The sequence below is a fragment of the Dermacentor variabilis genome, unplaced genomic scaffold, assembly GCF_050947875.1.
Source record: "Dermacentor variabilis isolate Ectoservices unplaced genomic scaffold, ASM5094787v1 scaffold_12, whole genome shotgun sequence".
Lineage (NCBI taxonomy): Eukaryota > Metazoa > Arthropoda > Arachnida > Ixodida > Ixodidae > Dermacentor > Dermacentor variabilis.
Genome location: NW_027460280.1, coordinates 21,953,470 through 21,977,900, shown reverse-complemented (window position 1 = coordinate 21,977,900; position 24,431 = coordinate 21,953,470). Strand labels below are relative to the sequence as shown.

At 46.1% G+C, this 24,431-nt stretch overlaps 1 protein-coding gene across 2 annotated transcripts in view; it reads left to right on the top strand.

Annotated features, from left to right (window-relative positions):
• LOC142566219 (putative sodium/potassium/calcium exchanger CG1090) overlaps nt 1-24,431 on the top strand; it is a 171,548-nt gene that overhangs the window by 145,556 nt on the left and 1,561 nt on the right. For both annotated transcript variants that reach the window (XM_075677059.1, XM_075677058.1), the window contains 4 exons: nt 12,763-12,822; nt 13,726-13,971; nt 20,597-20,698; nt 22,757-22,888. In XM_075677059.1, the coding sequence (XP_075533174.1) occupies nt 12,763-12,822; nt 13,726-13,971; nt 20,597-20,698; nt 22,757-22,888 (540 nt within the window). The remainder of the gene's footprint in view (nt 1-12,762; nt 12,823-13,725; nt 13,972-20,596; nt 20,699-22,756; nt 22,889-24,431) is intronic.

The following is a 24,431-nucleotide window of genomic DNA, read 5'->3' as shown; positions in this document are numbered from 1 at the left end:
CGCCAAACGCAAGGTGCCCGTGACGCCGCGTTGTTTCCTATTAGGGATTCAATAAATGCGACAGGAGATCCTTGCAGAGAATTTGTGCGTTTTTTTTTCTTTTTTAGGTCAGACGCATGACATTGGGAGCACTAGTAGAAGGACCGGCGCTTCCGTCGGCGTGACATATGCCTGAGATATCACGTGGACATAGCTGCCGTGTTGGCCGCGTGGGAAATAGAGTAGCAGAACCAAGAACGAAGGTATTTAACCCCGCCATGCGAGCCTTATAGGCACTGTGGTGCAGTGTTCGTATGATGTCACCTAAAGCGCAGAGTGCAAACATGTACGTGATTTATATACCGCGCATGCATGATAAAAAAAAAAACCTGCGTGGGAAGCGGGACAAGAGCAGACGATTTTAATGTCAGAGAGCGAGAAAACAGCTTTGTTGGAAGGCAGAACCTTTGCTGTCGTGCATACGACCGCTGACATGCGACTCTGTATAGAGAGGGGAGTAAAATATTCCAGAACATAGTGGGAAAAAGATAAAGATACAATGACGAGTCAATCTGATAGGTACAACGACAGCGAAAATTCAGCATGCAAAAAGGAGTTGAGGCGTGCAGACAGGACACGAGAGTAGAGACGTGGACAACACGAAGATATCAACCTTCGTGTTGTCCACGTCTCTACTCTTGTGTCCTGTCTGCACGCCTCACCTCTCTTTTGCATAATGACTCCTTACCAACTAGCTCAGCTTTCTGTCGTTCGAAAATTCACTCGTTTTAGGGCAATTTCAGAGAGGTATCGCAACAACCATTTCAAGGCCCATCGCTGTTTTGAAGGGCAGGGCATGGAACCTGTACGATGCGATGTAACGTTGATGGAGCCTGACAATGTCCATTTTGCGTTGAAGACAAGATCTCTCGCGATACGCGGGACATTACGTACTATGTGTTGCACTTTCTGTACACTGTCACAGCTACCACAGTAGGGTTCGCGGGTGCGCCCTGTGCGATAAAAATTAAATTCTGGGGTTTTACGTGCCAAACCCACTTTCTGATTGTGAGGCACGCCGTAGTGGGTGACTCCGGAGATTTGGACCACCTGGGGTTCTTTAACGTGCACCTAAATCTAAGTACACGGGTGTTTTCGCATTTCGCCCCCATCGAAATGCGGCCGCCGTGGCCGGGATTCGATCCCGCAACCTCGTGCTCAGCAGCCTAACACCATAGCCACTGAGCAACCACGGCGGGTACCCTGTGCGGTAGATACGACTTGGTGAATGCTCCGTTCAGTCAAAGCCGATGGTATAATGTCTCTGACTGACGACGAAGTAGCCGTGGAATTCTTGATCATACTCCGGGGTCACCCGATCGCAGGAAATGATCTTGATGAACGGGCAGAGTGCGGAGGCCACCCCTTTCTTCATATAGGTATCTTTTCTTACCATATTCGAAGCCGTCACCTTTTGTAAAAAAGAAAAGGAAAAAGAGGAAATAAAAGAGAACCCACACAATTATTCTAAAACTTGTGCACTGATGGCCATTTCAGGCAGCTTCATCGGCTTTTTTGTTTCCTGAAATACCGGTGCGGCTGGGTATCCACTTGCAAGGGATTGCCCAGCTATGATGGCCTAGTGATGTAGCTGCAGTGTCACAAATCGGTTGCTACGGCGCCTGTTCCACATACTTTGGGGGACTGCTTTCGCCGTCCGTGAATATCGGCTGTCGAAGCGCGCATACACAAAAGGCTTCCCGAATGCCACAGCTCGGCTGGCTTAGATGCTCGCTCAAGACGGAGTCGCTGCCCTCGTAGGCTCAGCCGCTCTGTTCTGTCCCACTGTTTTTCCTATGAGTAGCCACATATGCATCGTTCGTGCAATATGAAATGCTTTGATTTGTTTCTTCTTTACATAGAATGGTAATGGGCGATAGATTGGCGATTTTTCAGAATCGTCTCTGAGATCGCAATACAACCTGTTCTGGTGGTTTGTCTGCAGACACGGACTTAACTTGCACGATAAGTCGCATTGTCCAGGTGACTAATAAAAATATTCGCTAATTACCTTTTTAATTATTCACTTCATGCGAAGTGTTGAAATCGTTAATTTGAATGGAATGAAAATTACGTCTGTTTGCTAAAACCTACGACTAGCGCCACTTATGTTATATCCGTGTACAAAAAGTGGTGCGCGTTTGGACACGGATATCTCAGCTTTCTGTTAACGGTTTCTTAACACCCTCCATGTAACAATCCGCAACGATACAGCAACGCTTTAATAACTTTGAGTTACAGATATTTCGAAAATGATAATGGCTTCATGATTTCCGTTAAGCTAATGTGAGTTTGATAGTTATCGGTTTCATTTTTGTATTTTTAACAAGTGAATTTTTGGACAAGTTTATGAGTGAATCGTTTTAGTTATCTGCTCGAAAGTGTCAATTCATGGCGAAAGCAATGTCTACTTGTTCAGGTATTCACCTGAACAGGCGCAATTGCGTCATCTTTCACACGCGATCTTGTAGAAAAAGAAATATTCAAATTCAACGCACATCTTCGACCCTACGTGAAACAATGCATTCGTAAAGCGGTAATTTAAATCCCGTACAGCTAACTGTGATGCGTAAAACTTTTGTTTACTTCTATCTTATGCAACGTATACTCTCATACGATGTTTTTGTTTATCCACCACAAAGGTCAGCTTTACTCTCATGCAGTTTTTTATGTTTATGCACTACACCGCTCAAAAGCTGTACCATAACGCAAAGTCCAAATCAGGTGAACGCACAGCTTGAGACGTCTATGCATCTATGTCACGAGGACGGTGGTCACGTGTGGCGCTCGTCGAGGAAATAATGGCGTAGACAGGCGTGTATGCACAGAAAAATACGACACGTATCAAGCAACATTTAGCGATTCTGCACATAATATTGACCGCTAATAAAGACGAAGACAGGGGAAGAGAACACAAAACGACGACACGGGCTTTTGGACACAAGAGGGTGCACCTCTTGTGTCCCAGTGGGACATACCCATTCGGGAGGACAGGCCAAGAATGAGCGCACACCCAGTAACACATGCCGAATGAGCTAAATCAAAGAAAAGAAAGTAAATCAAAGCATACCCGTTAAATATGCTCCATTAACAGGTCGGTGTGCTTCAGAGACAGCTCTGCGCCGATATTGTTTGTTCAGGTGTTATGTTGGAATTTATTATTATTTTTTGTTACGCAGGACAGGAGGTTATCTGCTTTATATCAGGAGGTTATCTGAATATATCTTCTCCAACCAAAAGACAGAAACACACGGCAGATACCAACTGCAGAGAAATCCTAAAAGAAGAAAAATGGAAATAAAAACACCATCGTGCACTGGTGTACATGCACTCTCTCGCTGCGAGTCCGTGCGATGGCTGCGGTGGGTGTTCATTGGCTTCGGCTGTACGGATAGCGTGCAGGGCGAATCTATTTCACATTGTGCTCTTCAGTCGCTCAAGAAGCCGGTTCGGCGCATTACCTTGCGACGAACGCACGAAGGGACACCTGTTCATTGTGCGAGGAGAAAGCGTCTGTAAAGCGTTCAGTGCTTTCAGATTACGCAGTACCATTTATTTGGCAGCGAACAACTTCCATTGCTTTGAAGGCATTTACAGAAATGTCCAGGAGGGCGCCTACGTGGTGCTTCAATTGAGCGCTGGCAGCCAAACTATGGAGAGCACCATATTAGAGAGTTTTAGATTACGGGGACGCAAGCGTTTGGGGCGCCCTTGGGGCCACGGTACTGCGCATGCGCAGACGATCTTCGCATGCGCTAGGGGGCCCCAAACGTTTGCGTCCCCCTGACATAAAACTCTCTATTATCCTCATACTAAGTGAACGGTGCGCTACCGATATATGACACCATCCTATGTCATCGCGGCTACTACGGATAGGGTCTCGCATACGTTTGCATCGGTATCGCGTAAAGTACGATCTGGCTGCGTATACAAAGGACTCTGAAGGTGCACGCACGCACACCAATGACATCGAATCGAATTCAAATGCGAATTGAATACTTTTCGAGTGATTTTCGAATACTAAGGGAACTTCTTCCGATACAGTGCTCGAATTCTCAAAACTTTTACTTGAGACGTTCAGAAATGCAACCAACAACAAAAGAAGTCTTGCACTGAGAAAAGATCCTGTACAGCAAGTACTATAAAACTTAGTGTTATGTTGTGTTATAGAGAATTAAGTGTTATGCTGTTAGGCTGCACTGAAATAAGCTCATACAATGCATATGAGGCTGCACCACAGAACACGTGCAAGAAAGTGATAAGGAACATTGACTTAGCGGATGGTCCGGCGGAGCTGGAGAATAACATAGTCAATCCAAGAAACCCTTTGGCTCTCGCCGTTCAAAGAATCAAGAATACCGGTACGGTGATCATCGTCATTGATGGACACAAGGTTCCGAATTTCGTCAGATACGGCCCGGTCCTTGTAAGGTGCTCACTATACGAGAAACAAGTCGACGTATGCTACCCTTGCGGTCGGCTTGGTCACAGAGCTGACGTATGCCCGTCTCCGCAAGAGAGAATATGCCGAGGCTGTGGCGCAGTGAATCCGACTCAGGAACATGAGTGCCAACCCAGCTGTGAACTGTGCGGTTTCCCACACCCAACGGCGGACAAAATGAGTAAGTAGCGTTATAAGACTGCATACGTGGTCAGAAAACGGAGAAACGAAAGAACACTAGCAACCAACGTCAACAAGGACAATAACGACCCACAGCCAAGATCAAGGTCCCGCGGCAGGTCCAGGTCCCGCAGTCGCTCACGATCCAGGGGTAGAAGCGTGTCCAGATCCCGACCCAGATCCAGATCCCAATCCAGGGCGCGATCCGGATCGGAGCCAACAGGCTGCATCAAACCCGGGGAAGGAAGCAACGGTTACACGTGTGCCAACAAAGTCAAGGGACTGGCCATAGCGGACAAAACACCGCCTCACCGGGACACCAATAAAACAAGACTTGTCTGGGCCGACGACGCGCGTACCGATCCGGTAAATGCCATGCTTTGTGACCCACCCCCAGAGCAAAGTAGGGATCGTGAAATAGAAAGACTTAAGAAAGAGAATGCAGATCTAAAGGAAATGAATCAGAACATGATTATAGAGATAATGGCAAAAGGAAACTCTTAAGCGAGGCTAAACAAGCAGAAAACAAAGACAGCACGAATGCACGCAAAGAAGCCCCAGTCCCCGCGCCTGCTGGTGAGGGACCGATGTCAGCCAAGCGTAGGGATGTTGAAAGTAAGCTCAAGAACACTGAAACACGGAAGAAGGGAGACAGACCAGCACTGGCGTCTTTCAAAGACAACATGCAGAGGCTTATGGACAGTGTCTTACAGTTGACAATGAATGCTGGCCAAATACAGACGGCACTGAATGACCCTAAGGAGTGGCTGAAGGCTTTTGGCGAAAGAATCACAACCCTGGAAATTATGACTATGTCAATGGACGTAAGGGAACAATGCGGGTCGTCATTCCTCAGAGCTACACTAAGTCCCCAGGCGGGGGATGTGAATATGCAATATGGTTCAGACTAGAGGGAATTTCGAATATAGCAGTGGAACTGCGGGGGGTACAATAACAAACGTACCATCATCCAGCAATACCTTAGGTGACTTCAGTCTAAACCGGATATTATCGCACTTCTAGAGACAGGATATGGATATAAACGAGAACAAAGGGGGTTAACCGAGGGGCCCGATATTTATTAGTCATATCATAAGAAGCCAACAAACACTGACACCAAGGACAACATAGGGGAAATTACTTGTGCTTAATAAATGATTGAAACGATAAATTGAAATTAAAGTGGACGAAAAAACAACTTGCCGCAGGTGGGAAGCGAACCCACAACCTTCGCATTTCGCGCGCACAAGCACAAGTAATTTCCCCTATGTTGTCATTGGTGTCAGTGTTTGTTGGCTCCTTATGATAGGATATGAATATGTCACACTCACTGGATACAGGGCCATAGAGTGTCAAACGTACGGTAGGGGCCTGTACGTGCTTGTAAATAAGCAGCTTACACACATCCCACATGACTTAGGCATCATGGACAAAAACCTAGAGTACCTCATCGTTGAGGTTGTAATACCAACTTCACACAAAATCAAAGGAACAATACCTTATTCGTACTCAACATCTACAGCAATCCGAAACACCAGAAACAACACTTCAAGAGAATATTTGAAAAGGCTACTAATCTAGCTGGAAGCAGACCTTTGATTATATTAGGAAACTTCAATGCAGCCCACGAGCTATGGGGCTACGTTACGACGAATGTCAAGGGCAGGAATCAGTGGAACCACGCGGATGAGCTGGAGCTGGTCTTAATCACGGATAAGACACATCCTACAAGGGTCGGCAATTCTGTCTGCAGAGACGCCACACCTGACCTTACGTTCATTAAGAACACAGAAACACAGAGCATGTTTCATGGACTAACACAAACATGAATTTTGGCAACGATCATTACGTAATAGAAGTCAAACTGGAAGTTGAGAAAGGCCGAACTCGAGAATTCGAGGTCGTAAACTATTGGGAACTTTTTCGTAAGAGCCCAAAGCGGAAAAGAAACCACCAAACTCAATGTCAGAGTCGGGTGTGAGGGCATCAGAAGGGACACCAAGACAGCGTCCAAAAGGATTGTTACAGGCACTAATGTGGAGGCAATGGACTCGAAACTTGCCCACTTAATAGAAGCCAAGGAAGCCATAACCCGAAGGTGGCGGGCCCAAAGGCTAAATCGTCGCCTGAGAAAAAGAATCGCAGAACTGAACAAACAAATACAACAACACTGTAACACCCTCTGACAGCAACAGTGGGACGAGTTTTTGTGAATAGATCGATGGGCAAATAAGGAATGGCAAGGCGTGGAAATTGATCAATCATCTGCTGGATGAAGAAGGCCCTAAAGCCAATCATAGACACAACCTTGCCCGAGCTATACACATAGCCCTTAAGAATCAGCCCATCGAAACAGTTAGCAAACAACTAATTGACAAATACCTACCAGTCACAAATGAGCAGGACCAACCACTTCCATCAGAATACGGGGGAGCCGCTCAACCTGAACTCGACCAACCCTTCACCACATCCGAAATCCGGAGGGTGATAAGTGAACTAAATCGAAAGTCAGCCCCCGATCCCGATGGAGGAACAAACAGATCACTTGGCAATCTCGATGAGCCGTCACTTGAATCGCTGACAGACTTCATCAATGATGCATGGATCTCAGGCGAAGTCCCAGAAGAATGGAAAACCTCACAAGTTATATTAATACCGAAACGGGTAAACCTCCAAGCTTGGACAACTTACGGCCGATATCACTTACATAATGCGTGGGAAAGGTTGCTGAACACGCAATCCTTAATAGGCTGAAAGACCACTTAGAGGACAATAGTATATACACTCACAATATGCTGGGTTTTAGGTCCGCACTTTCCACGCAGGATGCCATGAAGCAAATCAAAGACCACTTACTCGACGGATATTCTAGAAATACCAAGGCCATACTTGGATTAGACTTGGAAAAAGCGTTCGACAACATCAAGCATGAGTACATCCTCAAAACGATAGAAGACATTGTACTCGGGTTGAGGATGTTTAACTACATCAAATCCTTTCTCGAAGCACGCACGGCGAAGATAAAGGTCGTAGACACAAACTCGGAAGTGGTTCAGCTCGGCCATCGAGGAACTCCCCAAAAAATGATCCGTGATCTCTCCCGTCCTTTTCAACATGTGCATGATTGGTCTGTCCTGAAAACTGGGCAACATTAAGGGCATTGACCATACCATATATGCTGGTGATGTCAGATGTCACTGTATGGTGTGCTGGTGGCAGTGAAGGGCACATACAGGACGCACTGACTGAAGCGATCAGGATGGTGGAGGAATAGCTGAGACCCACTGGACTCAGGTGCTCCCCACATAAATCAGAGTTGCTACTTTGAGACGTTCAAAAGGGGGCAGGCCTAAGGGCTGGAAATCTGTATCGGAAAGCGATGTACACCTACTTACCGAAAATGGTGTCAATATACCCAAAGTGAACGTGATCAGGGTACTAGGCTTTTTCATTTATGCAAACGGTGGAAACCATACGGAGCTCAAGAAAATCACCCTTGAAACGGATAACGCGTACAGGATTATCAGACGTCTGGCAGGAAGACACAAGGGCATGAAAGAAGATAACCTCATCAGGCTAATCAACTCTTTCGTATTCTGTCTTATTTCATACGCCGCCTGCCATGTACAACTGGACGCAGGTTCAACTGAAGAAGCTTGGCGCAGCGGTCAAGAAGATTGTTAAAAACGCATTGGTGCTCCCAATTCAAACCAACACTGAAAAATTGCTCAAGTTAGGAATACACAACACGACCATGGAGATCGCAGATGCTCAAGAAATATCACAAATAGCGAGACTATCTACAACCAGCACGGAAAGATCAATACCGGACAAGATCATGGGCAACCCCATTACGGATCCAGCACAGTACACTAAAGTTCATCAAGAATTCGCAGACAACATAATTGTCGCACCACTACCCAAGAATGTGCACCCTACACATAACATCAACAGGAGAGTTGCAAGAGCCAGGGCGTTAATCAAGAAAATGGATAAAGGGGGCAGACGAGCCTGCTTTGCTGATTCGGATGCCTACAAGGATAGAACTAAGTTCGCGGCGCGGTAGTGGATCACCAGGGCAAATTCACCAACTGCGCCACGGTCTACACTAGCAAACCTGAAGTCGCTGAACCAGTTACCATTGCATTGGCACTAACAGACGATAGATTTACAGAAATATATAGTGACTCGAAAACAGCTATTAGAGCTTTCAATAGGGGAAAGATTGCCCCACAGGCTGCGAGAATAATTAACATAAGGCAAACAAATGTTACACGTTACATTTATTGGTTCCCGGCGCACCTTGGTTCACTTGATGGCATTCCTGTCAATCCAAATGAATCGGCCAACAGCGTCGCCCGCGAACTTACAGACCGGGCCGCTTTTACATATGGTTTTGATACTGCTGGATTAGAGAACCTACAGAGAGATATGCTCATTACATGCAATGAACTTAGAACACATTACTACATGGCAAGGAGGGAGTTTCCACCCCCTCACTTTACGCTAAACAGAGCACAAGCAGTTACACTTAGGCAATTACAAACACAGTCTTATTATTCACTTGCACAAATAAAGGAGTGGTAAAGGAATTGGTAAGGAATTAGGAATTGGGGAATAAATGAATTGGGAAGCCCACTGGCGACCCTTGATCAGGCCCGGCAAGCCACTGTAACCAGTGGGGCCCTGAAAGAGGGGCTCCACCCGCCATAACCGAACAACCTCTACTACAATAAACGTTTATTTTCGCGCTCTCGGTCCATGCTTAACTGCGCGCCAACAGCGTTTGCTCACGCGAGCATGCACGTGAGGCTCCTAGTGACGGGTTGCAAATGAAAAAAAAAACGCGAAAAGGACAGCAAAAATAAAACAACGCATTAGAATCCGTATACCACAGTGTGTCTGTTTATAAGAATTAAAACTTGTTTCATTCCTTGCTGAGCCTATATAAAAACAGTTGCACACAATTGCGGTCACAAAACATCCAACTATATCCAACTGCGAACAAAATCATTTCAAGAAATCTCTCTAGCCTCCATAGCCTTGACTGCTATGTATACAACGTAGTATACTTGTAAAGTACTGTTCGCAGTGCATTTTACCGAAAGAATTCACAAATGGGTATTTCACAAATGGGAATTCACAAAAGGGTCTTTACAGAGAGAGTGATGAAATCAAGAAAGAAAAATGTACAATATTCACAAACAAAGAATACATCGGAATCAAGCGGCACACTCGTACAGATAGTCATCCAGAATTTGTTTGAATGTAGACAGATCAATATATTCCACAACACACATCGGTAACTTATTCCACATTTCAATTACGTTGGGGAAGAAGGATTACCTGAACGTATCAGGGTGGAGCGTTGTAAGCTTGGACTGGCCGATTATGGCTAGTCCAGTGGTAGCGGAGACAGAAACGAAGAAAAATTCGGAGGACGCGTAAGCTTCGCCTGTAAGAGTGGAACGCGATAGCATTCGAAGATCCCTGGCTGCTTCTCACGCTTGCCGACAACTGCAGCGTAACCGTAATGTTTACCGAGAAACGCTCGCGGCGAATGCTATGCACGAAGGCGGGCTTTCTGGTAGAAACGCGGCCTCTTGCGTGGGCCGCGATGCGGCGGAGGCGAGCGCCATATGGAAGTATTTCAAGGAAACGGCTGCGCCGCTACATGGCCTCCGAGATATTCGCGCACCGGCGCGCGCAAATGGTGGACGCCGTGACCTGTCTATGAATGGTAGAAACGCTGCAAAAGGGGTTTGAATTTTCGTGTAACAGAATTGTTTTCTGGTATATTCAGATTACAATACGACGCTATCTTGTCTTTAGGTTGTGTGTAAGTCGTACTTTTTGATTTTTTTACGTATTTTAGCTTGAGAAAGTCAATTACTTCAGTAAGTTCCTTGCACCACATGGAGGGCCTGGGTATATGTGGTTCGAACATCTTTTTGCTGAAACGACGTCCAACGCAGACACAGGATTTTCTGCGACACGAGCTCCTTAACGCTGGCCCGTCAAAACGCTGCCGGAATACTTGGCGCAGTAAAGAAGACCAAAGCTACGCAACCCTGTAACTTACCCGTCATTGTCACTTCCTTGCGCCCCATGGAGAGCCTGGGGGCGGGGGGTTAGAAAAGCTTTTGCTGAAACGACGCTGAATGCCGACGCAGGATTTTCTGCGACCCGGGGCCCTTAACGCTATCGCGTGAATATCGCAAATCAATGGTGCGAGAAAGTGAGCCGCGGCTAGATTTGCGCCGTGTTGCGTGGCTCTTTAGACTTGAGCAAGGACGCTCTGCTTGTCGTCTCACGCAGCGCATCGACACTGGATTGATCTTCCGGGATGGCGCGGGAGGGGCTACGCGTCATTTATCCATTCCAACTTCCAGTGCAGGAAAATTAAGTTTACGTAAGAGCTGCCAGACTATTACTTTTGGCGAGCGCGGGTGGCTTATACAGGATTTCCCAGCTATCACGCACCAAGTTAAAACCAATCTTGTATACGAATGACACCATTTGTGTGTTACACTCTAAGAACAGTTTACACCCTTTGGAGTGCCCCTTCTGCCACACAACGGTAATCGTCATCTGCAATGATGCGTTTCCTTTCTTTAACGCTGCGAGCCCGGTACTTTCCAGTAACGAACGGCACGCGCGTTATCAGCATGATAGCATTGCCGACAGAAAATGCTATCATGCTGATAACGCGCATTCTCGACAGGAAAGTAGCGAGCGCCGAGTTTTCAGGAAAGGAAGCGCAAGCAAGGCAGATGACGATTATTGTTGTGGGACAAATATACACCCCAAAGGGTGCAAAGTGTTTTTACACTCTTAAAACGGTTGCACCCCTTGGCGTGTATATTTGTCTCACAGCGATAATCGTCATCTGCCTTGCTTGCGTTTCCGTTCCTGAAAACTCGTCGCTCGCTACTTTCTTGTCGAAAATGCTGCGTCACGCTGATAAGGCGCATGCCGTTCGTGACTGGGAAGTGCCGGGCTCGCAGCATTAAAGAAAGGAAACGCGGGCAAGACAGATGACGATTATTGTTGTGGGACAAGATAAGCCCCAAAGGGTGTAAATTCTTCTAAGAGTGTAGAGTGAAACAGTTGTGCACCCTTTGGTGTGTGTATTTGCCTCGCAACGATAATCGTCATCTGTCTTGCTCGCGTTTCCTTTCTTTAACGCTGCGAGCCCGGCACTTCCCAGTCACGAACGGCATGCGCGTTATCAGCGTGACGCAGCATTTTCGACAGGAAAGTAGCGAGCGCCGCGTTTTCAGGAACGGAAACGCAAGCAAGGCAGATGACGATTATCGCTGTGAGACAAATATACACCCCAAAGGGTGCAACCGTTTTAACACTCTAAAGTGTTTGCACCCTTTGGGGTGTATCTCTGCCACACAACGATAATCGTCATCTGCCTTGCTTGCGTTTACTTTCTTGAAAACGCCGCGCCCGCTACTTTCCTGTCGGGAATGCTATGTCATGCTGATAACGCGCATGCCGTTCGGGACTGGGAAGTACCGGGCTCGCAGCGTTAAAGAAAGGAAATGGGAACAACACAGATTGGCTGGTACATCCTGTATATGCGGTGAAGTAGACGAGCGTATACAGCGATTTATTGACGTTTCGGCGAGTGTTCGGCATTCGCCAGAATAACTGTGACATAACGCAGGCACGCAACCACGAAGGCGCACACGCGGACCGCGTTTGAACGCTACAGATGGGCACAAATCATCGCGACACTGCTGAACTGTCACTGTACATTAAATTGGGTTTTGCAGCCCATGAATCCAAAGAGTGCACAAGACAGAGGCACCTGCGCCGCGCACATACGATCGTGTTGTTCTTGTACGAGTTCCACAGTTACGTGTTTACATAATTACGAAATTGGACTACAGCGCCTACAGCAGCTTTGCTAAAACACAAATCGGGAGGGCTGTGCTGACCAACAAGCTTTGTCAAGCCCATTGAAACTTGTTTACAGGATCTCTGGCATTCCGTCGCTAGCAACTGAGCTGTTGAGAACGCACACTTTTCGTTTCTCCAGAAAAGGAGCGACTTGAAATAACGTTGACCACCTTTTGTTCTTCCCTCAGCCAGCTGCGATCAGCGGGAGGCCGAAAGCAAGGGCGTTCCGGACGCCCAAGGTGACCACGGTAAGCAGCGTTTTTTCACACCATGTTCGGGGGAATAACTTTTTTTTTTTTTGCTTTTGAGGAAGCGTTGGTTCAGCCGTGTGCCAAAGAAGGGCCCTGGAACATCTTCCCGCTATAAAGGCGCACAGGATGCCCAGGCCTTGTCCTAACGTACCGCTTCGCCAAGTTGATTAGTTCTAAACGCATCTGCAGGAGTTCGTAAAGGAGAAGTAGTCGCGTCGTTTCATTATTTGTCGAGTTCGTTTGTTTTTCGGATCGGGCAAAAAGCACGACATAAATGACGGGAAAACGAATGCATAAAGAGAGATTATGGGGTCCTTCCACATAATTAGGCTAATGAACAGATACGTCAGTGACACTTATTTGAGCCTTAGTGAGAAAAAGATGTTTCCTTTGCGGTGCGATGGGAGTTTAAGTAGATTAGGCAATTTTGCGGTGGTTGCTTGCGTATGTGCCACGAAGCTTGCCGGAAGGTACATTTTGTCTTTCTACAGTCAAAAATTTATTTATTTATTTATTTATTTATTTATTTATTTATTTATTTATTTATTTATTTATTGTACCTCAAGGGTCCCGTAAGACGCATATTACATGAGGGGTGGGTACAGGGGATATAACATATGTTGTAAGTTCCAGCCTCACCCGTCGTTTTCGTCTTGGTTTCGTGTGCTTACCGCTGATTTTATCTTTTGGACTGTGTGAATCACGTCGCGTGCATTGGTTTTAAGGTACGTGTCATAAGATACAACGGTCGAACAGAAACGAGAGTCTGCGCGGCGTCTGTGTTTCCCTTCGTCGTCCTCGTGGCGCTGACGCTATTGAAAGTTACTCGTCTAAATTTCAACCTGGTGTGTGTTTGATTAATACTCGTCGCAAGTGACCCTCATTATTGATTGCATGTAGTGGCCGCGCTGGAGGAGATGGCACGCCGAGCAAACGTACCGGCCTCCTCGGCGTTGGCGCCCCCCCGTGGATGCTTCCCGCGGCTCCTGTGGCTTGTGCTGTTGCCGCTCAACACGCTGCTGTTCTTCACTGTGCCAGACTGTAAGCGCAATCGCTGGCGCAACTGGTTCCCACTCACCTTCCTTATGAGCACCGTGTACATCTCGGTCTTCTCGTACTTGCTCGTCTGGATCATCACCATCATAGGCGAGTACCTCGCATTTTACATATGTAGCTGGTACAAGCTCCGCGGCGTCGTGTTGAACACAACCGACAACAGCCGCGCAGGCTGATACCAAGATGTCACAAAGTTCATACAGGTCAATCCTAATGTTATTAAATTTTTACTATAAAATTATTTGGATGCAGAAGGGCACGATACGGTACCACAGCTATTTCTGTGCTGTGGATTCAGAAGAAATTGCAGGTTTGTTTGTTTAACCCTGTAATGCCCAAACGCATTTACACATCAAGGAAAATCAGAGTAACTTGTTCAACTTTATTTGTGATCATGAAGAGCAGATCTGTACAGAGAAATGAATTTTTTTAAATGCTCAAGTAGTGTAGTAATAAGTAATAATTGGTTCGCTGAAACTGCCAGCAACTGAAAACTGACTCTAACGTGTCAAAACATTATTGTAGGCTATGCTTGTTTTCTGTGCTTAAATTGGCATTTGAGGTATCAAACTGAGTGTGGAATAAATGATAACGTGGTATTACAGGGTTAATGCGGTAGCATTCTGCAGGGTGTTTGGGGCCTTCAGCCATTTGTGTACATAACAAATAGGAGACGGTACACGAAACAACTGGGGGAGGGAAAGTTGGTGTATCCGAGCTATCCAATAGTTTGCTCGGGCGTAAAAACTTGAGTCGCAATTTGATGCACTTCTGATGTGTTGATTTTATAGGCCTACGCTACAGGGTTGTCTGGTTCGAAAGTGACCGGTCACTGAGAAATGCTAACGCGGTCGCGATCTAGCATCATAGCGAGCTGCGGGTATCCAGGACAATGGCAAAAAACGTGCTCGGCAGTTTCCTGGCTGCCGCAGTCTTTTCACAAGCAGCAGTTCTCGACCATTCCGATGCGGAAAGCAAATGTGAAACTTGTACCGAGCCGGCAAAGTACCTATTGTGGGCACTAGTCAAATTCCGCCATGCTGAGCCAATCAGGGAAGGCGTAACCGTCTTGACAGAGCTGATAAGATGGCGAATGGACAGTGCGGTAGGGTGTTGTGCAGCACCCGTGTTAGTCAATATGATAATGAAAGAGAGGGGTCAAGTTGATGCAGATGGGTCTACTGGAAACATGGGGCGCTCCATGTGGACTGTGACATCGTTCGCGAGCAGGCACAGTTTTGTTGCTGCATCTGTTTTTGACAGCGGGATATGTTTCTGCACGTCATTTTTCATCGGCATGTTCGTTGCCGATTATGCCACATTGGCCTGGGTGCCACTGAAACCTAACGCCCTTTATTGGTGAGGTGAGGAATGAGCTCTCGAGTTTCCATCCGTAGTTCGTTGTATGGTCCAAGGCATAAGCCGGATAGCAAACACTGTAGAGCTGCTTGAAGACCCTTTATCGTAGAGTGGCTCTTTACAAATCCATCAAGTGCGTTACGAAGTGCAGCAGTCTTCGTAGCTGTCGGTATTGTACGGTGCCAGGTCTTAAATTTTATGGTGATGGCTCTTTCGTGGACTCTCACACATCATGCAGTCCCGCCCATGGTGGTCTAACTATCCGTGTAATTATAATTGTTGTCGTTGCAAGCCTCGTACAGCAGTAAGCTGGTGATGAAAAATATATGCTTTCGTGCGAATCCCTGTTATACTGTCAACCGAATTTATGGCTGAGCCAAGCGACAGTGGGGAACAGGAAGTCTCCACGTAGCTGTATAATCCGATGGAAGGCATACGCGATAAGGCAGGATCGCCTGACTGGAAGAGGTAGGGGTTGGCCTTCTGGCAGTAGGGAGAGTTGGTGGGATTAAGCGGTGTGAGCGAGGTGCCTGTTGTTGTGGGGCTCAAGGTGCTAGCAAAATTGCGTCCACCGTTGGGGCTGTATCTTTCGCATGCGCCAGACTATCCCTACGTGTGCTCTCAGCGCTTCCGTAACAATATGAATCGGGACTAGGTAGTCGTGAGCATTGAATGGTTTGTACTGTTAGCGCACAAACTTTCGCAATTCAAGACAAGTCTCGATCGCCTGGACTTGAGCACTTTCGGTTGTAGTGGGGTTAGTTCTGCAGATATTGGGCTACACAATCTAGCAGTATCGTAGATAGCCGACCCAAAGTGATAACCCAAAGTGATATTGGGTTTCAGAAGTAGTGTTGCGCAGGACACCAAGACGCAGACGTACTCGGGGTGCATTGCTACCTGGACAGAATTTGTTAGACATTCTTTGATACTGATGAGTACAAGGTCGAAGAGTGCGCGGCTTACCACCTTCCAGAATTCCACGGCGCGACTAGTGTTGACAGATTGGGCCTTCGTAGGTGTTCCGCCCCCCCCCCCCCAAAAAAAAAACCGCATATGTAACGGTGAATCCAAAGATACACTCAACCGCCAAGACCAACTGATTGAAAAGCCTCAAGGTGTCGTGTCATGAACAGCATTGTCACACGATCATTATACACCAGCCAACATAGCGACAGATATATTCCTCTGATGAAGAACGGCAGCTTGGGTGAGTTCGTGGTTTTCCGTAGTGTTTAAAAACATAGTTAACGACACAGGATACAGAAAAGAGGATGGGACACACACGGCGCTGTGTGTGTCCCATCCTCTTTTCTGTGTCCTGTGTCGCTGGCGCTGTTTTTAAACACTGAATATTCCTCTAATGTTCAACCACATACCGACGACATTGCCAGTAGAGCAGCGGTGACGTTGAAAACTGGCGTCAACGTCAATCTTGTAAGGTTGCAGGTTCCACCGAAATCTGCCGAGGATAATTCATTCCATCTCCTTCCCTACGCAAATAGTCATGGTGATTGGTCGGCATATGGTTAATCTATGCGCAGGCTTTTGCTCTGAATCATTATGTTGACGGCATATTTGAGTCCCCTGTATATTGTCTGATACTGTAGAGATGGTATTACGTAAGGTTGCCACGTTTGAAGAGCGATACCAGGTAGTTGGTCTTTTAATTTGGAGGAGCGTTTCCATCCTGCCAGGATTAATTGAAAGTGTCTAGCAGCGCACTTAGTTCCCGGTCACCAAGGAGGCATAATATACGTTATGATATGAGATCAAGTCCAGGCGACGACGACCGATTACCCAAGGCGAGCACCGGGCCACTGGTGAAATGCAGATCCGATGAGTCCGGAATGGAATTACAAATACGAGAAGCTGTGGGCTTTAGTTGGCCCGCAATCATAGCATAGAAATCTTCCGCTATACCGATATGTTGTCTGCGTTTGACGAGTACCAATGCTTCGAACGTAAAGCGTTAACCTCGAACTAAAACAGGCCTCTCACGGGTCTTCAATAGACAGCAGTTGTTGTGGAGCTCAAGGTGCTGGCAAAATTGCGTCCACCGTTGAGGCTGTATCTTTCGGAAGCGCCAGGCTATCCTCATAAGTCATGTGCGGGCTTTGTGCGTGAGTATTGTGGTGCGGCACGATGAAGGATCGCACAAAGTTGCTCCAATTTCTGGTCTGATTTCGAATGTCTTGGGAAGCAACGTGAGCGAGCACATGGGTATTTTAGTGGCGTTTGTGGCAAGCGTGTCTTACGCTATGATTTTAAACGCAGTCCCATCAGTTTACCAGTTTGTTGTTAGGCGAGTTTGTGTTAGACAGCCCTTTGATCTCAAGGTAAGTGAGGAGGGATGTGATCGCTCCCGTGTGTCTCAATGTCCGAAAACCACGTAACACGCGTGGCAAAGATATCGTACAAAGGCGGCTTTCATTTTAACTTGTTGTGCAAACGTGTTCATGAAGCGAACGGGAGCCATCGCAGCGAATTCTCCTTTTCGCAGCGCTGCAAGGTATTGAAATTTGTCGACAAGAGAAGTAGGGTCTGCCATCGGCGCTTCTATGGACCCTCAAAGTCAGGTCTTTTTTTTTCTGTGCTGAAATTTTTTCGGATATTTTCGGATATTTTCCCAACTTTACCGGAGGAAAGCGTTTTACATGATTGTTTCCCATACTTACAAAATTTCCGGTAACTTTAGATCACAAAACGCATTTTCTTCAGTAGTGTCAGGCCTAAAAATAAATGTGGACATACTCGACCTAGGAGCCTAACTCCCGATCACTTTCGGTGATATTGTTTTCAGGGCGTGTTAATATTCTAAACCAGCACTAACGCACGGTGCAACTCTATTAGAAACGAATGACTCGCCTCTATCAGCGTTACTTTCGCGTCGCACAGTTTTTGAGCGCGTAGTTGGGATGCCCGTCGCTTAAGTTAAATTTCGTGCGAACGTTATAACATCATGCAATTATGAAAGTGTTCTTGCACATTATAAAACTAGAATACGGCACCATGCAGTGTGGAAACTCTTCCTATATAGTGTACAATTTGTATTATGTTCTAAATAACAGAAATTTGTACGTGATTGTGATGGACGTTGGCAGGAATTAGTGAAAGGCTAACTCTAGTAAGCATCACCACTATTGTTTCAGCGGGGAGTCGAGCCCTCAACAGGCGCACATATGCAGATAATGAACGGCAGCACTATACTTTTTTTTTTCTCTCTCGATAGTGGTTGCAAGTGCTCATATATGCGTGTGACGCTGTTCTAATGTCGGGTTGTCTTCCTTCAGTGTATCTTCTCTTAATCTTATTAGTCGTCGCTTTCATTTTAGTTTTCTTCTGATATTTACATATGTTGCATTGCTTTTGTATTTCTTTTTTCATGTGTGCGTGTGTACGTATATATATACGTACATATGTAAATATTTATGCATTCTGCCCCTCCTGCTTGGGCCCTCATTTGGGCCTGCAGTATTGTATAAATAAATAAATAAATAAATAAATAAATAAATAAATAAATAAATAAGACAGGACGCAAGCACGCTACACAATACACGCAGACAGGCTGCTCCAGTTATCGCCTGATGTGTACAAGCAGTAGGAAGGGCGACGGAACGACGCGTGTGGCGCCGATCAAGCCTTGATCAGGCTTCACATTTGCGTTATTCTGTTTAGCGATAATTGAGGGACGCTTTTCGGTGGGCACACGTTCCTAAAGATCAGTTAACTTGAGTGTGCTGACAGCAAAGCTGAGGAGGGAAGGTACGAGCGGCTTTGCCTGCTCTGCGCGTTCCTGACCGTCCTGCTTGACAGGCATTGCGCGCCCAAAGCGCGCAGCGTGAGACAAACAGACAGGGAGGAAATAATTGAAATAGTTGTGAAAAAAAGAAAACCACAACACAGTTCATCTGTAAACGAAAATAAGAAAGCACGTGCGGAGCCGGAAATAGTACTTGAAACGGAAAAATGAGGACTTGGCTCAAACTGGGGAATTCTTGGTCTTGCTGCGGAAGCCAAGCGCGCACAGATTTCGATGCTTCGAAATATCTGCTTCTTGGCCTACATTGGCTGATGTGCTGCTAAAACGACACACACGATAACGCACTGACGACGGCGCGGGCGGCTTTCAGCCATATGTTCTCATGTTACATTCTTATTTAGTAAACAAACAGCAAACAAGCTCATGTGCAAGGACCGACAACTTCATGTCATTTGCGCATTAGCACACTAATCTTGATTCCTTTAACACAGGAATCAGTATTGACGTACAGTATTATGATGCCGGTTTGGTTACAGTTACAAAGTTGTAAGGTAAGTTTCATGAAAGCTCTTTGCGAATTTGTTTGATCTTTAGGAAGTGATTTCATCACCTAAGTAAAAATCTGCCCTCCGCAATATATACTTATACTCCTGTCTATGAAATGGAAAGCATTTGATACAAATTGGTTAAATCATTGCTTCACGAGGGCTTTTCTGCATTTCCCATATATTTGAATTACTTTGGGCGGATTTGGATGGAATAAATTTTCTCCCTTGATGCCCCCCCCCCCCCCCCCCCCCATCCCAAGGCTTTATTAAATAAGGTACTCTTAGCCAGCTATTGCCAAAACGAAAGAAAAAGCACAACTCACGATGGCAAAAATTAAAAAGAAACGTTAATTGCCGCAGCCTAAATGGGCATGATAATTTCATAAGCTTTGTGTTTGGTGATCTTATAATTGGGATCTTCAAAAGCCACATATATTTGTTGAAGTGCCGAGCCATAACAACAACTCAAACGTTCTCGTTTTTTTTTTATTTTAAGGGGGCACAAAAAAGCCACATTCGACCAGTTAAAACGGGTGAAATATTCTTTCACGACTGTATATTCATTTATTTGTGCGAGAGAAGCGAGGTTACGGAGAAAACGATTGGCAAAGTTGAGTCTAAGGTTTGTTTGAACTCTAACGTAACCATTTCTTGTAGTTGTTTGCATAATTAACTATAGCCTCCCTCATCCCCCCCCTCCCTCCGCCCAGTAGACGCTGTCAAAAATTATGGCGTAATTGGAAGCTACTGCACACACTTCAAAGTGGCTTCGCGCCTTTTTGTTTTTAACTTTTCTCTATTTTCCAAGCCTCCGTTCAAGGTTGTGCTGACCTCTCTGGTATATTCTAGGTGCACTTTGGCAAATCCAGCTTAAACGAATATTACTATCGACGGCAAACTATTTTTCCGGCTTTATCGGCAGAAATGAAAATGTCGTAAAAAGCACATGGTTCGAGCGGACCCGCCGCTTATCTAGGTGCGAGATCGCTGGTGAAGCGATGCGACTCCAATATGCCCAGTGAGCGTGACGTTGATTTTCCTACAGGGTTCACCCTGGACATCTCAGATACCGTGATGGGGCTGACGTTCCTGTCGATCGGAGTGACACTTCCCGACGTGGTTGCCAGCCTGTTGGTGGTGCGCAGGGGTGAGCGGCTGCTTTTGACGCAGCATTCCTACGCGAATCTCTGACGAAAGTTCACATCGTGCTTTTCCCTCGCACAAAGTTCGCAAGTGAACGACATTGCAGTTAAAAAGAAAAGAAAGGGGGCTTGTCTTCGGGAAATCAGTTAACGTACAATTTTGTGGGTGGCATTTCAGTGCATACCTTGCAAGTCATCGGTTGTATATTATGATCGCTTCGCGGGTCGTTACTTTGCCATTCCTTCGCCCGAGGATATATATATATATATACACTTGAAGTCACGTGAATAGTCATGCTGCATTTCCGCCTTACGCCTCGTCATTCTTGATGATAGGTCCCCTCACCTCTTTTGTATTTCAGTGTATATGTGTGCGATTTTTGAACTGAAGCTGCTAGTTGCAGGTGGTTGCTTATTCACTAACTTTGCCTCTGTTGTGCATTATAAAAAAAGCGCTTTCTTTTTGTTGTGCTTGCTTCATCAGTATAAACTGCAATGCAAAAAATACTTTATCAGATGTATGCAAACTCTTCGTCACTCTTAGTAGGCATAGATGCGGTTTACGCCCAGGAAAGGCTAGAATTGCGCTTCAAGTTGTCAGATAGTGCGCTTCCTTTTCTGAGACTATTCCCAAACAGCGGTCTTCTCAGACATTGCAACGAGGACATGTTGTGCGGAATTTATTTGTTTCATGCTATCTAGCCTCAAACTGGTAGCAGTGCGCATGCGTCCGAACTTCCTTTTTTATCCTTGAGCTTTAGTGTGACATGACACCCTCCACTATTTAATTCTTCCTAATTTTTCCTCCATGCCATCAGCATTCTTAGAGCAATTTCCCCCGCTTGTAACTAGCCTTCGCCAATGACAAAGTTAATTGAAGTAACAGGAAGTACGGGCTTCCAACCACTCCATCCCCAACTAAATTGACCAGCAGCAGTGCCACCTGATGGCGAACACTTTAAGGGCTCGCGAAGATCTCCACGTACAACCTTTAGCTATGCCTCCAGAACCCGCCTCAGTGATTAGCGGCTATGACGTTGCGCTGCTTAGTAAGAGGTCGCGGGATCAAATCCCGGCAGCGGCGGCCGCATGTCGATGGGAGTGGAATGCAAAAACGCGCGTATGCCATGCGTTGGATGCACGTTAAAGATTCACAGGGGGTCAAAATTGATCCTAGCCCCCCACTACGGCGTGACCGATAATTAGATTGGGGTTTTTGCGCGTTAAACCACACAATCTAATGTCTCTACAGAGGTCAGTCACGTCTATAGAAGCTTCAATGAATGCCATTGTAACATTGTGAAGGCCGTCCGGCCACCCGCTCTACCAAGGTTCATTTGGTAATTGGTCGCACACTGAAATATTTTACCATTCCCCTCGCCATTAAGTGTATACACAATGTCTACACGGTTCCTGCAACGTTTAACTTGATGCGTCTTCTCGACTGGTTACGGCAATCGTTTAAATATCAACTTGTGGTTCCGTGAGTATTCTGGATTAGGGGGGGATACCCACGCCCCAACGCCTGAGATGAAGGGGGTCTTATTTAAGACTTCCGCGATCTCCCTTGGCCTCCTTAATCCAACCCTCTTTCACGAGCGTGGATGACCTCTTGGCAATTGACGCAGCCACAGTATCGAGACTGGTTCAATTGCGTTTGATAACTGTAGCTCAGGGTGCATACGTTGGTTGACGCAGAGAGAAATGACCAAAGGAGCTTGGCGCTGGACGTGCGACGCGGCACCGAAATTGCAAACGCGTAGTGAACGTGAAAGGCGAGGTTTGGGCTCAGTTCTCGCAGTACCTGACGCTGTAAAATAAGCCCGGACAGGTGTGACGCGTCTCTGTGCAGCCGCTTTGAAAACACGTGTCATTGCTAAATGTTTGCATTCGACGCTGTATTCACAAGCTGAGGTGTGCGGGAGCCGATGTCGTAAATACTGGCGAGCATGCAGGTCACAGAAATAGGCACTCATGTTGAGTTTGTGGTGATGATATATTCCTCCGAATTCATTACTATCTGAGCATGATAAGCGACCGTGTCTGTGTTCCTTCACTGACAGGATTCGGTGATATGGCGGTGTGCAACGCGCTTGGCAGCAACATCTTCGAGATTCTGGTGGGGCTCGGCCTTCCCTGGTTTATCAAGACCGTTCTGCTCACTCCAGGGACGCCGGCCGTCGTACACGGGAAAGGCAAGCGCACATAAACAAATCTTATGCAAAACGAGAGCCAACGTTTGGACAAGTCGACCTGTCTTATTCAAGGCGACATATTATTATTATTATTATTATTATTATTATTATTATTATTATTATTATTATTATTATTATTATTATTATTATTATTACCTCACAGGCTCTGGTGTGAGGTATTACATGAGAGATGGCTGATCACTTCAGTGAAATGTGGATTCAATGGCAGCCTTGATATGATGTGGTTTGGACTGGGACATGGTGTTGGCGGAAAGGTCATTCCGGTCTCGGGCAGCCTTCACAAAAGGGAATGAAGGTGCGCAGTGGTTCGGAAGTAGTTTTCGAAATCTGAAAAGAGGGCATGAACTGGGATGTTTGGATCAAGGTTAGAGCATATGTCATTTATAGACAGAGCTAATTGGGTATCACAAGATGTACCTTTACGGAAACCATGTTGGTTATGATGGAAGAAACTGACAGAGGTTAGGAATGTAGCAATGTGAGAGTAAAGTACATGTTCCATTAATTTCGAACAGACGCTGGTTAGAGAAATTAGGCGGTAGCTACTACATAATGACGAAGGACCTTTTTTCGGGACTGGTATAACCTTACCCACTTTCTAGTCACCCGGCACCATTCCTGACGACAAAGATTCCTGCAAAATATGACATAAAATCTCGCTAGTAACATATTTAGTATTTTTTAATGACTTTGGAATTAATACCATCCATGCCAGGTGAAAATGAGAGCTTCAACTAATCAATACATTTCCTGATTCCATCAGAACTAAAGGTGATTGCGGGCATGGGACGGTAGCTTAAACATGGGAATTCAGAAAGTTCACCTTTGGGTTCATTAGCAAACACGGAAGTGAATGCATGATTAAGCACTTCGGCGATTTCGTGATCAGGAATAGGCTTATTTTCCTAGTCACACAGTGCAAGTGGGTGTGAACGCTTTAGATTTATAATATTCCAGGATTGTTTAGAGTTATTTTGCAGAATGTTTGGTAAAGTAGTCGAAGAAATTAAGAGCATTTTGCTTGACTAGCAAGGGATAGGTACGTTTCTTCAGCGGTGTGGTATTTAAGCCATGTGTACTCAGAGTCAGAATGCCTAGCAGCTTGTGAAAGCCTTTTCTTTTACTCGTTGAGCAGCTTTAGTGCCGTGATGAACCACGGCGATGAGTGTTTTCCGGTTACAGTGATCGTAGGTATGTAAGTTTTTATCAGTTCATGTATTTATTTTTGAAAAAGAGCCAGTTAGTTTCAACACAATGTTATGAGAAACCGGCATTTTAGAGCGTCTGCGGCGAGCGTCGGCGTAGCCGAGCGAAGAACAGCGAAGGATGAAAGAACGAACGCGGAGCGCAGTGGGGGATAAAAGATTTGAGGAGGAAAGCGCAGGAGGAGGGTATGGCGAAAGCGCAAAAAGAAAAGCGTTGGTGCGGCGGCGATGGCTACGAGATGGCGCCAGCTAGGGTATTCAATGAAAACAGTGAACAGACAGTGGCTATACAGGGCCAGGAAATACCATGGGTAAAA